At 37.5% G+C, this 14,239-nt stretch overlaps 1 protein-coding gene across 1 annotated transcript in view; it reads left to right on the top strand.

Annotated features, from left to right (window-relative positions):
- Window positions 1–14,239, top strand: part of DGKI (diacylglycerol kinase iota) — a 177,371-nt gene that overhangs the window by 97,760 nt on the left and 65,372 nt on the right. Inside the window, exon 22 of the mRNA XM_085324112.1 lies at window positions 7,253–7,353. Coding sequence (XP_085180238.1) covers window positions 7,253–7,353 — 101 coding nt within the window. The remainder of the gene's footprint in view (window positions 1–7,252; window positions 7,354–14,239) is intronic.

Below are 14,239 nucleotides of genomic sequence, written 5' to 3'. Positions count from 1 at the left end.
ATATATATATATATATATATGTAGTGTGTGTATACAGCCTATATTAGATAAATTTCAAGTTTCCTGGAGCAATCTATGCATGGGAATTTGGCAGCCAAAATTATTAGGCACATATATTTTTTGTTGCAGAGATAATAGAATTGCAATGTGGATTGTTTCAAATGTTTATACTTATATGCTTAGGTAAATAGAACTGCTRTATTTTTAATGGAGTCTCTTAAAAGAAAGGTGAACACTTACATTTGCCAGCTTGATGTTTAGTTGAGATAGGGAAGATGCACATGTGGTAATATATTTGAGTTGTGTGGTTGATGCAAAGGAATTCTGAAAAAAAAAATCATTTAAAAAATAAAACATAATTGACTTACATAGCTCCTACAATCCTTCTACAAGTGGTATAAGCACTTTGGGTGTGCTGTGATTTTTATTAGAAAATCTGCATAAATGAAAACRCAAGTATTGCCTTATTAGTAAATAGTGAATACTTTTTAATAGAATTGACTGAGTAATGATTGCAGCAGGGTACACACACAGCATCTGTGTGGATACCAAAGGGGTAAAGGAAATCATGTTTGCTTTTTAAAGTTCAAATGCCAAATAAAATCAGCTTTGTGGGTTGGGCTGAATATGTATGTTGTCTGTAGAAGGAAAGTCTAACAAAGAACAGTAGAAGAGACATAAGGGAGAAAGTGTTACAGAGAGTGAGCTATTCTCCAAACATATAATTAAGGATGAAAGCTGCTTTAAAAAAAAAAATTGTCTCCCTTAAATGAATTACAGGGAATTAAGAGTCTCATTCGCCTTTTTTGGTTTTCCCTGTTTAGTATGCAGGCTCCTGTTTATGAGGCTCCATGGGAGATGCCATGGGAGAATCTGCAGTGTTTGGACGTAGAAAACATGAGAGAAGTGTAGTTACCATGATGAAGGAGAAAAAGAAAGAAAGACGACCAGRATTCTAGCTGGCRCTTAGGCACATGTATAAGTGTGTAYGTGRGTCTAGTCTTTAGTTAGCAAAACACTTGAGCACTTGCTGTAAAGCAAGTGTGATACAGGAAAGCGCAGGGTTTACAGTTGGGGTAACCTGGCTGATCTGGGATATGCTCATCAAATGGAATAAAAAAGTATTTATGTGGTGGAGCTTATGTTTTTGGGGTATTAATTAGGTAAAGAGCTTAGCAAGAGCTATGGTTCAAAATAGCAGCAGACTTTTCTGAAGCATCAAAATCTGTCAATCAGAAGAGGCTGGATACTAGCTAGATGGTTCTGTTCTGTTATTGCAGATCTTATGTTCTAAATAGATAAAAGCTGTCTGTATACAGATGTATACAGATGTATACAAAAGATGTATAATTTTTAATACATCACTTCCAAGCTCTGCCAGTGAGATCTCAAAAGTAAGGTTAATTTCTTTTTCTTTGGTCGCTGTTTTAATTTTTCCAATTGTTCTAAACACTGGAACATTTAATTAGTTTTGCATGTTTATTTCTTCTCGAGGAGATAGGTAATTCATTAATCTGTCACAGCAAACATGCCCCAGAGGAGCATGATGTTTTCTAAATTTCAGTTTTTGCAAGGGAGGGACAAGAGAGAATTTCTGTTTGTTTACTGACTTGTATCAAAACACGTACGTGTGTAGCTTGATRTGGGCTGTATCCTGGAAGATCCAGCAGAAATGTCATTGGATTCTGTTGAATTGTTGGGCTGCTTTTATTATTATTTTCTTTCTCTATGCAGGCACAGAGAGTAAGAAATGGTTCACAGGGTTTATACATAATTGGAATGGGAATTAGTGTGTATATAATTAAAAGGTTTCTTTCTCTGATTGAATCAACCTGGTGGCATAGAAGTTTTATTTCGTTCCTGAACAGGGGCCAAGATCTGGCCCCAGGCCCACTCCGCCCATTTTCCCTTTCCTGGGTGAACTAGAAACAGGAGCATGTAACTAAGGAAATACAACTGTGCTTCCAGTGAGCTGGCGGCACCCTCTCACCCGCTGCTGCATAGCCCACAAGGAGCTTAATCTTGATGAAGTTGGAGCTTCATCAAGAGCTGAATGTGCTCTTCTGTGGGAACGAAGGCAGAACAGGTTCTGCAGGTGGTCTCGGAATAAGTACTTGCAGCTTTGCTTTTGTGAGTTTGAACCACAAGTGATGGAGTAAAAGGAAACATACATCATCATCATCATCATCATCATCATAACAACCCTTCAAGTTTTTCTAGTGAAAGCTCTGTGTTTGTTTTTTAGGTCATGTTTCTAGAATCCCAGGAATGCTATAGTTCATCTTAGGAGAAAAACAAACGCATGCCTATGTTCAGTAAGCAATTCCCAACAGCAGAAATTAAAAACGGCTTCAACTGATAAGCAGTTTATCTCACATGATATTGACTTTCTAAGACCTGCTTCTGTACAAAGTGTGATTCYTGTTCTAATATGTACCCTGGTGTATGAGGGGATGGATATGTTCTCGCAGAGGAGTAGACTTAGAAAAAATATATGTGTGTATATATACAGAGAGACACACAGACACACACACGGACGCACATATGTATGTATATATACAAATATATATGCATATGTATACACACAAGTACATATATATGCACATATATTTGCGTATATACACACAAGTACATTTGTATRTATACATATATATACACATATATATGCGTGCACACACACACACAAACTGTTTGTGTTATGACTGTTTAAAAATTTTAAGAATTGCCAGAAACATGTTTTTTTCATTAATCAATACCTATGTCGTCTTCTGTGTCCTTGTGGAAAGTCAAATGCTATTTGTTTGACAGAAAATTTCCTCATGCTTTTCAGCCATTCTCCAAGCTAAAAAAAAGAAAAAAATATTTATTACTGAAACTATATATTTTTTGATGTGGGGGAATTAGAGTAGTTCTGAGGGAACCTGATAACATCTTGATAGAATCCTTCAAAGTTTGTTCCAACTGAATATTATGCATAGTTTTTCTACAGAGGTCATTTGGATTGTTATTAAATAATGCATCCAACTAGCACTTCTGGTCCGTGCTAATCAAAATCCATCACAAAAAATTCAATATGACCAAATAGCCTATCTGTGCTCCCAATTTGAGAGGATTGATATTTAGATCTGTGTTTAAATAAAACTATTTTGCTAATAAACATGACTGAACAAAATGTTTTAACTGACCTGAACCTGTATTTATGGTCCCAYGGGGTGTATAACCTTTAGAGTATAATTTTGTGGATTTGTGTGTTTGAAGAATGCGATTCTTAATTAAGTTCTTTAGGAAGTAATGGAATTTGTTCATCTGTATTTTAATTTACTTGTAATACACTACTTTGAAGAGTAATAGGTATAAGAAAGTTATTTAAATATTTTAAGTTGAATTGCAGTGCAGCAATTTCCAAATTTTGTATAAATTGTGTACTGTTTTGTCTGGAGAGCTTTTCTTCCTCTGCTTACAATTGGGCAAATTGTATAATACAGTGTTTAGAAACATCCATTTCTATTAATACTAATATTTGCTTTCAGCAACATTTGTCACCATATTATTAGCTTTTACATAAACACACTTGTGTGCTTGAGTTCTGTTGTTCCTGAGTATGCTGAATTTGTCTAAACAAGAATAATTGTGCTATTCATATAATGTTATGGATTATTATACAGTATAATGAAAACTGCAGAAGTATTGACGGTAGGAGCGTTTTGCTCAGCTGCATTGAATAGAGCTTTATATGGAGCTGTGTGAGTGAATGACCTAATTAATTGGGTGATGAGAAGATACCGTGTGGTGTCCATTGCCAGCACAAGAAGCGGATATTCACATAGCGAATTTTTAGAGCCGCAGCTGTARTGAATGGGTAGTGAAAGTTAGGGAGGCTTTAATATGGTATCTAACAACAACATATTCTGAGATAGCAAAGATTTTTGTCATTGAATTAATGCTGTCTATACATTTACAGTTGTGACCATAGTACCTGTGACTGGACATAGCAAAGCTTATAAAATCTCTGCCCCTTAGAAAGGACCTTTTAGCACTGATGTTGCAGAGGGTATATTAGTGTATAGAGAGCTCATGTTTCCAAGGTTACATTYTTATGACTAGGATCACTAAACTTCTAAAGTGGTTAAAATAGCATGTCCTGCTTCTCTCCGGTTGCGTATTTTAGCACACATAGCTTCTTTATGAAATAGCATCTTAATGTTCCATGTATTTGAAGGAAAGCGGAGGCTAGGAGGAGAAGAAAAGAGGAAACTATGATGACTCTTGCCAACTGTTTACACTTCAGCAGGTGACAGGGAAAGGAAGTATTTCTCCTGAGGTAATAGAATATACTTAAGATAATATTCTTGTTTTCCCGTTGAATCAAATTCAAAGATGTACCATGCAGTAATGCACMAAAAAACCTTTTTCTCTGTAGATAATTTAGATAATTATTTGTAATTATAAACATTTAGAAAATCATCCCCATATTTTCAGTTGTTCCATTTCCAACTGAAAGTAAAAAATCTTGGTGGAAGGGGACTCTGCTTGTGGAAGAAAGGACACAAAAAGCACTCTACTGTCACTGAAGACCTAATTTCTTATCTGAAAGAAGTGTAGCTTAGAGGAGGAATGRATAGAAGGCCTTGGGAATAAGATATTGAATCTGGGCTGAAGATTTATATTGAATTCTTGTCTCTGTCAAAGATTTTCTGCACAAATTTGGTCACAACAACATTTTGGTCACAAAATCTATCAATGGAAAAGGTTGTGTGACTGGGACAGGCTCACAGGGTGATGTGGAAGCTGCTCTGTCCCGAATATTTCCCACAGTAATGCATAGCTTGTCTCCAGATGCCTGTATCTGATACACTCTTGTCCTGTCATGCACTAAGGGATGGGAGTAATGCCCGTGTGTGAAAGAAGAGGAACTGGAATTGTGAGAGGGAAGTATTGAAGCCCTTGGAGCCCTAGTAAATCCCCCCCCCACATGGCATGAAGGTACAAAAGGGTGTATACAAATACATCTCTTGCAGAGAAGGACAGCAATAGGTTGYGAGGAGAAAATTGGACTAGTGGAATATGAAGGGCAGTTGGAGGACAGATATACCTCAGATYTCTGCACTGAATTATTTTTTTCTCCCCTCAGAAAAAGACTGTGTAGTTACATTGCTGTATTTCCTGACAGACAATTTATTTTCTTCTCCTGGCTAAAAATAAAATCCACCATGATTTTTACTTTTGAAACATGCATTTCATAGAATTTGGAAGGGAACATAGTTCCTCAGACTACCCTCTTCATTCCTCAACCTGCAATCTTACATTAATCTTTTCTTTATAAAAAGGCAGAAGGAGGGTGAGAGAGACTCAGTGTAATTGCATTCTTGTTCTACCTATGCACCTTACCCCCCACTTGCATGTATTGATCTTCTGGTTGCTATACAAGCTGGTGAGCCTTCAGGTAGAGAGTGCTGTTCTGTAGGATAACACAAACCAGCTGAGTTAGAAGGTTGCCCCATGAAGCTGTGCTGGAAGATACTATACTGGATGTCTATCAAACCAACCAGAAAAGCTTACCTTGCATATGGACAGTTTCCTCGCATCTTGTGGCACTTTGATGCAATAGTCCCTGTTAATCAGTGCAGGAAAAACATTGGGAAGCCTATATACCGCTAAATARGTCTATCTGGCTGCCACTGTTAAGCATTTATGACTTCTTCTAAGCTGTTCTTCATGTGTTTTGGGGTTGTTTTTATCATTACTTTAGAAACTCCTGTTCAGAACAGGAATGTCTTCAGTGCAGCTCTGTTGTCTTACATTCCCATTATACAGGTACTCCCAATTTGTTATTCTTCGTCACTTTTCAGGTAAAGAGGACTTGTACCAGAGAAACTTTTTGAACTGGGCTTCATTTCAATTCCTTTCATCTGTCTAGATGCAACAGAGCTGTTTATACCAACAGACTGAAAGTATGCAATAAGCTAACTCTGAAATCTTGGCTAATTGCCCTCTCAGTGGCTCTACCAAGAGATGGCCACAAAGCATATGTTTTGATAGCTCTACAGTATGTTCAGGCCAAAAGGAAACCTGCTCACCTACTTTGAAAACTTTTGTTTTTATATATATTTCTTGAGATTATTTTGTACTGATTGGTTTTTAAACTAGCAATATAAATGCAAAATACTTTAAAWTTGACAGTAAGAAAACAGTAAGTCTATGTGACTGTCGGTCTATAATATTTTAACTTTTGTTTCAAAGTTAAACACGTGTTAGGTGTTCATAGCACTGACAAAGTTCTGTTAATAACTTGATTAAAATGTAGTGGAAAATGGACAATCTTTGGTGGAAGTTCAGAGTGAAGAATCTACTTGTAACTGGGCCACAGGCCCAGCTGGACAGACATTTGCTTTCATACACAGGATATCTGTCTTTTTTTACARGTGGAAAGTACAAATGTGGTCGTTTTAATTTACAAACAATCCAATAATTCTTACAAAATGAAATAGTAGGTTATTGTGATATAGAAGACAACATGAAATCAAAGCAAAGCTTCTAAGGACAATTTTCCATCAATTTTTGGACACTTAAATCTGTGGATAGGCACCCACTGAGAGTTTCAAAAGTGCAGAGGTAGTTGAGATGTCTAAATCTGGCTGAAAATTTTAGAAATGYGGTACCTGTGCTACTACTTGCCTTTGAAAGTCCTCCTGGGATCCACATACTGGACTCTACTTTAGATGTCCAGTTCTTAGCCACATTTCTGTTGGCTTTTCCCCAGAATGGAGCTACTGAATAAGAATCCTCCATGGGTTAGGGTGGATGTTTGGGTAGATGGACAGATGTCCATGGGTGTTCTCAGAGAATTTCCAAGAAAACTGGGAATGGCGCTATGATCTGAACTGGAGCTTGACAGTTTTATTGACTTTAATAAGGGTTCAGGGATGTACAAAAATGGAAATAGGGAGGTGGGGTATCTATATAAAGATTAAAGAGCTCAGAAACAAACACTTTTGGAATTCCAGACTACACAGCCAGGGAGTGAGTTTCTTGATCATTCTTGTCATGTAAGATGTAATACCAATGATGTGAAGTCTGTAGTCGTAATCCTGTAAACCTCAGTGATGGACCTGTGAGGAGCTGGCCCAGTTTTGAAGAGGGTTACCTTTTTTATTTTTTTTTTTTCAGAGAAGATAAAAGCACTTTATGTCTTATTTTCTTTTGTTTTTCCATGGAACACTTTGTCTAAGAAGATTTTTTTCTTTCCTTGCAGTCCTCATTCCATCCCAGATCGCCTACGGATCAGAGTGAACAGAATTAATTTACAAGAATATGAGGGGCTACATTATGACAAAGAAAAGCTCCGGGAAGCTTGTAAGTTGGAAGAAGCTAAGTTGTGGTGGCTTTTGGTAGAACATTCCATATAGATCTTCCATTAACAAAAAGCCAAGGTCTKTCTTGAGTCATGTGTGGAGTATGTGTGTATCTGTGTAAACAGAGATACAGACATAAAATTATCTCTGTATAAATGCTCTCTCTGTAAAGAACATATATAGGGAATATAGGTGTTTTCTTAATTATGCCTTCTGCAAATTGATATTATTTACTGTAAAATAAGTGTTTTTCACACTCTTTTTTAATCATTGGCTGTCTGTTGGTCCCACTGATTTAAAGATTTTATGATTAACATCAAATTTAAAACTGAGGGAAGAATCATGATTSATTTTATATCAGGAAGGTGCTCTGACCTTGAAGATAGCTCTTACATTGGTGCATTTACCTTGGGAAACAAATCTGGYTTCACCAATCTCTTATTCTTTAATAGCCTTCAGTTTTCTACGTATTAAAATAATCACTGTATTGTTTCCTCAGGWAATGGTTTAATTGCCCCATTCAAGGGGTAAGCTAAAAGCAGTTAGTTGCACCAGCAACACTGCCGACTGTGATCTGTGTTTAGAAATGGAGTCCCTTTCTTTGGTCACACATGGAGTCATTAATCAATGAGGGACATGGCTGCTTGTGATAACAGTTTAATAGAGTCTTGTTCATGCATCTGGCTCACTATTCATATTAAATTACAAGCATGACTGTTTGTTGTGCAACAAAGCTTCAGTTCCCTTTTTAACACAGAGCACACTGGTAATTACAGGATGACAATCCTTTTAACTGGTTTGCTTATCTTACTATTGGAAGATAGTTGTGCTATTTCACTTTCACTCCTCCAGTCCTACCCCTCCTAACTCTCTGTGCTCACCATCTCGCTTTCCAACAAAAGAATTGAGATGGCTTGAATTTTAATATAGGTTCTGACAGCTTTCTCCAAATTTTCTACTAACAGATTTCAGCCATAATTAAAGCAATCTGAGCTTTCATCACTGGACAAAAGAGAACTGTAACGGGATGRGGATTATGATTCTTTGGAGAGAATTGGTTTTCTATTTAAAGCTGAGAGTAGACTTATGGCCATCTTGAACATGCATCTATCTAACCCAGTCAAAAACAATCTGATCCTTTGTTCTTCCTMTGCCACAGTCTTTTCCCTTTGCATTTGAAGAGAATGATCCATACCTGCCAGAGTATGTTTTTTGTATGTATGTGTGTGTTTAGTATATATTGTCTTTAAGAGCCATTTTCATGTTCTGACAAAGGCACACAGCTTTTTACACTACAACTGCAAATAGATATTTATGTTGTTGTCAGCTGATTTGGATTTAGATTATATACGTGTTTGGTCACTTACGAGATTTGTATTGAAAAAGTAGATGTTTGCCAACCAAAAACTAAAATGGCACTTTCAGGTACTGGCAGACTATTTTCAGTAAGACCCTTTTGTCTCTTTTTTTTTAAAGTTGTTAGTATARTATAATATAATATAGTTGGTTGCTATGTTATTCTGCCAAATTCATTTCATCAAGTTGTTTTTTCTCTTTATCCTCCTTTACCTCTCTCAGTAGTAATTGTACTTCCRTGTTTTTACACTAAAATATAAGAAACCCAAAGAAATCCCCATCAACCTAAAACAGATCACGGTAGATATGTTACCTTACCCTTTGCAGTTTTTTGGAAGTGCCTGTATAAGGATACAACTTAAGCATGCACCAAAGATCATCAAACTCATACTTCTCTGGACAAAAGCTTAAGTGCCTTCCATGACAATTGTCTGACCTTTCATTTATTGGGGGKTGATCTTGATTTGAACACTTCTAGCTTATCCTAACTATGGCTGAACAAAAGTACCTATGAGAAGAGAGGTGTTCTCTGAACAGCCAGAAATCAAACTGTTTTAAATCTTCTAGTCAACTCCCTGAACTCCATGAAGTGAAAAACAGAAAAAATATTGTGGTTTGCTGAGTGCGAGACTAGCATCCTATTTTCTCTGTGACTTGCTGTAAGACGCTTGCATCTCCTAGAAACTGATAAGTAGCTAGTCAACAAGTTGCATGGTTATACTAGGGACGTACATACCTTGAGTTTTTATAAGGAAGGAATCYGGAAAATCACTTAGATGTTCCTTTTTAGAAGAGCAGATAGTCCTTTTATTTGCATTTTGGACATAGATAATTGCATAAATATCAAATGGTTTTCTGACAGCAGGTCTATGGATCGCTGTCTGCCTTCCTGGCTCTATCATATGTTTAATAATTCTGTGAAATAAGTTTACTGTCTCAGTCTTCATCAGTAAATCTTTTCATAGAGCATTGTCACTAGAAGTTACTTCCTTAAAGTGAGGGAGGGGAAAGGAAGTGTCAAGGCAGGGAGTCAGGCAGGAGATGTGACTCTTCTTTCCTAATCACCAAGGTGATTATAATGGTGTGGGGAGGTGGGGGRGAAATTTGATCATTGCTTTCCCATACAAAATCAGCCATTCGCCTGACGTGGTGATTTAAATTTTGCAAGTGTTAATTAAAAAGTTAAATATAGATAACTTGTTTACACTAGCAAAATAGAAGAKCACTTGGTCCTCATTGACTAATGACTCCATGTGTGTACATCACTGGTATGATGAAGCAACAGTATCTYTGTGTATAGAGAGTACACATCTCAGATGACTCACAAGCTTGTCACTTGAAGTACTTAATAAGAAATCCTCAGATGAYCCTGTTACAATAGTATTCTGCAAGGCATGTTACCAGAAGTGAGGTTAGCTTTCTTCAGCACAATTTCAACTCTCAGGTGCATGTATGTCTCATTTGATGCTCATAAGAGACTCAATTTATATATTTGTCAAAGTTTTGGCAGAATACGTACAGCTTAATTCCAGAACACTGTCCTTACTATACTTTCCCTACCCATACTGACTTAAAGCACTTTTATTTCCTGATTGAACCTAACAAAATCCCACAGCAATCAGAACAAAAAAAAAGGAATCTAGTTATTAACAACTCATGGTGTTATTCCTGAAGGAACAGTGCAAAGAAACTGTTATGAWTTTTGCCTGTGACATGTCACCATAATAGAGTTTTGAAAGATCTGACATCAGTGTAATAATCTGGATCACTTTAAATCATGTTAAATATATTTTGCTCTCCTTGTTTGCTTGAAATACTGATTTGATTCTATCAGCAGCTTCATCTAAAATTGGAGTTGCCTGACATCTAACAACTTGTCATACAAACTGTTCCATGAAGATTAATCTTCACTCTGCTGGAGGTAGACACCTCATTTTGAAAAACTCCTGAGCAATTAAAGAATGTCATTTTGTCCTCTGAAGAGCACGACCATTCTTAGCCCGTTCTTCTTCTGTTGCTCTGTTTTTCTTGTCACAGCAGCTGACATTTAACCAAGACACTGTATTTTAATTGTCCCTTTCTTCCCTCCCCTGAACTCTTTCTTTTCTCCTTCATTCTTTCTTCTGTCAACATCTCAGTGTTGTCTCTGGGATGACTGATGTTATAGGAGATGCYTATTGATCTTTCACTGAGGAGAGGTGAAGGCTTCCATGCACTCTCCTGGGAAAGGGATATATGTTGGACATTTTAGACACATTGTAATGCTCTTAGTTGCTGCAGATATCATCATCTTCTAACACCTCATTTTACATCCCAAGTAGTTGTCACCCTGGCCACCAGCTTCAGTTTTTTCAGCCTGGTATGATGGTCGTACTTTATGTGACCATGACTAAGACTATCATATTGAACTGGTGAATTGGACTGATGTTTCTAGGTTGGCAAAACAAAATTCTCTTTCTCTCCATCTCTCTCTCTCTCTCTCTCTCTCTCCCCATCTCTCTCTGTCTCCCTGCATATCAAATGTGCACTCTTTCTAACTTCCTGTGGGTGCAGAAGAATGTGATCCAGAGCATTGTGGGGGAACAGTTGAGTTGTTTTTAAAACAACAAAACTTTTCTGTTTCTGACCCCCTGTTTTCCCCTTCCCACTGTTACTAATTCCTGACAACGGAGGTATATGCAAGAATTAACATCACCCCCCCCCAAAACCTCCCACTAAGCGAGGGTCCTCATCTCTTCCTCACACCTCTTAGCACTATTGTAGATTTGCAGCATGAAGATTGAGGGATGAATTAGATCACTGGGAGCAGTAGCTGTATTTTTTTTTGTTTTTAATAGAATCTGTCAGTTTGTACTGCCCTTTGCTTGTTGTTTTGTATGCTTTAGCCCTGGAGATCCGATCTTACTTTACTCAAGCACTGTGAGTAAAAGGGAATCTCACCCTACCCCAGCAGTGGTAGTATCAGAAATAGCTCAGATACATGATAGCTGWCTCCCCCACCCCACCACCTTCTCATATGGGGCAGCTGTTCCTTATCKCCTCTGAAACAAAACAGCATGCTAGATTAAAAAGCAAATGTTGAAGAAAATTTATTTCCATCTGTGTAACAATTGAACTATCTGCAAACGAACAGTCTCTTTCTCTTCAAACTTCTTGCTTTGTGTGCATATGTGGGGGGGGTAGCATTATTTGAAGTTAACCTCAGATTTTTCTTTCTCTCTCTCCAAGTAACTTGTCTCATTATATCTGGCAAGATTTTTTTCATTGTTTATGTCTCTGCCTTCARTTTCTGTGTTTTATCTGAGAGTTTGGGTCATCTGAGGATTTCTTATCAAGTACCTGGAGTGACAAGCTTGTGAGTCATCTGAGATGTGTATTATATATACAGAGATACTGTTCCTTCATCATACCAGTGATGTACTTATCACAATTTGAGAATCCCTGGTCCCTGCAATTTGTCCTAATACTATAAAGCTCAGGGATATGGTGAGTGAAGTTAATTTGGAGACTATTCTATGTGATTTTGAGCAAAGAGTTAAATAAGAGAAGGTCAACAGTGAAGAATTTACATTTTCAATATCTATAATGCAAAGGGCATAGGGGAGTGGAGGACCTCCTGCTTGTGTTGTCTTTGGGCAAAGCCTGAGTTAGTAGATGGAGTCAGGACAGAGGTAGTTAGCCACTGAGRGAAATGTGCTCACACTGAGAGGCAACTTCCATCTGGTTGGAGTTAGACGGGATGGATTGTCTAGCTAAAAAAGCCTGCCCTTCCATGCTGTGAATTTATTTGRCAGGAGGTCTCTTAGGGGACATAGTGGCTTTTCTGTAGAAGCTCTATAAAAGCTCTGTAGTTCTATAAAAGGCAGAGTGTCTACAGAYTAAATTTCACACTCTTTAAAAGTCAGTATCTTGCTTTGATGGTTTTACTTTCTCAAGATCCTATTGTATAGGCTTTAGATAATTCATGCGTTTTTCTCTTATAGTGGTTTAAAGAGATTTGAATCTGAGAGGGTCAAATGAGTTGCTTAAGGTCACCCAGCAAGATGGTAACCAGGCCAAGAGGATAAGAAGTCAGCAGCATTTTAAATACTGAAAACTGCTGCCTCTGATCTCCCACATTTTCATGCTGTCGTATACAGGCATAAACCACTGRTAGATGTTTTTGCCATTTCTGTTTCTGTTACAAACAAGGAGGAAGTTGCCAATGGCATTGTTTGTCTGAAAGGAGATATCTCTTTTGCCTTTTGATGGATGAGACCTTGTGGACCTTGTCCAGAGGGCACAGTGAATTAGATTTTTCTTTCACTCTTTCTCTCGCTCTTTCTCTCTCATACAGATACACACACACACACACACACACACACACACACACACACACACACACACTCGCAAAGAATGGGATGGCACAGGAGTCCAAAAGAAGAAAAATAGGATGCAATTAGATAATTAAAAGCAGTAGTACAATGAGTTCACACAATGGGGTTGAAATAAGTACATTTAATCCTGGCTTTTCCTAACTTCAAGCTCTTGACTTTGTAATTGTAACAGCATTTGTTCAACAGAGGATGTCATTGCCTTGTGTTTTTTTTTTTTTTTTTAAGGAAAAGAGTACATCCAAACCATTAAAATCCCTTCTCATGGCCACAAGTTGACTCCACAAAGGTTATATTTAGATCCAACACAGTCCTCAAAGTTTCATCTGGTGGGGTGACTGCAATCTGTAAGGTTGTCGTCTCCTCTCAACTAGAAGAGATAGGCAGTATTGCAATGGATTTCATAAATATGTATTCACCTCAGAAGAGTGGAGAGATACAGGAATGTTAAGTTTAATTCAAAACTTTCAAGGAAAGCATGCTGTAGTTTGGCTTTATGTCATAGACTTGTCAGGTGTTCCTATGTTTTATTCCACTTCTGCCTCTTCCATTCCTATCTATCACTTGTATGGTTTAATTTCTTCTAACTTTTTATTCCTGGTCTTCACCCTTTGGCTGTCCCATCCCACTTGCATTCTTCCTGCCCATCTTAGTCTGTTTCTCCAGATCTTACAGCTCAGGCTCCTCCTCTTTTCCTTAATCCTAAATCCTTCCTCATTGTTCAGCCAGATTTGTTCTTTCAGGTCTTAGTCCCAATTTCCCTTCCCTACAAGTCTCTGTTACCAGCTCTTTATAGTCKTCTTGCCATAACTTGTTCCCTTTTTTTGGTGTTTGGAACAAGTTCACTCTTGATTTAACAGGCAGCTACCTGCTTGGCAGGGTAGTGGGGAAGTTACAGAGCTTGGGAGGGATGACCTCCCTCTCAAATGTGCTCTGTTTTATTCTGGGAAAAAAAAAAAAAAAAAAAAGAATGTGTTTTATCTCCTGACATATGATATGAGGATTTTAGCTTTCAGAAAACTAACAACCAACCGGCACAACAACTGAAGGGGGCTTAGTTTTTGTCAGTATAATAAACAGAAGGGATCTAAAGAGATACATGGCTTCTATTTGTTAAGAAAAGTATTTTATACAAACCCAGTCAGATTAAAACCATTC

Source organism: Rhea americana, unplaced genomic scaffold (assembly GCF_003343005.1).
Source record: "Rhea americana isolate MKP2758 unplaced genomic scaffold, rheAme1 scaffold_9, whole genome shotgun sequence".
NCBI classification, from domain to species: Eukaryota; Metazoa; Chordata; class Aves; order Rheiformes; family Rheidae; genus Rhea; species Rhea americana.
Note: the sequence above shows the minus strand (reverse complement) of the source record. Positions and strands in the feature narration are given on the sequence as shown.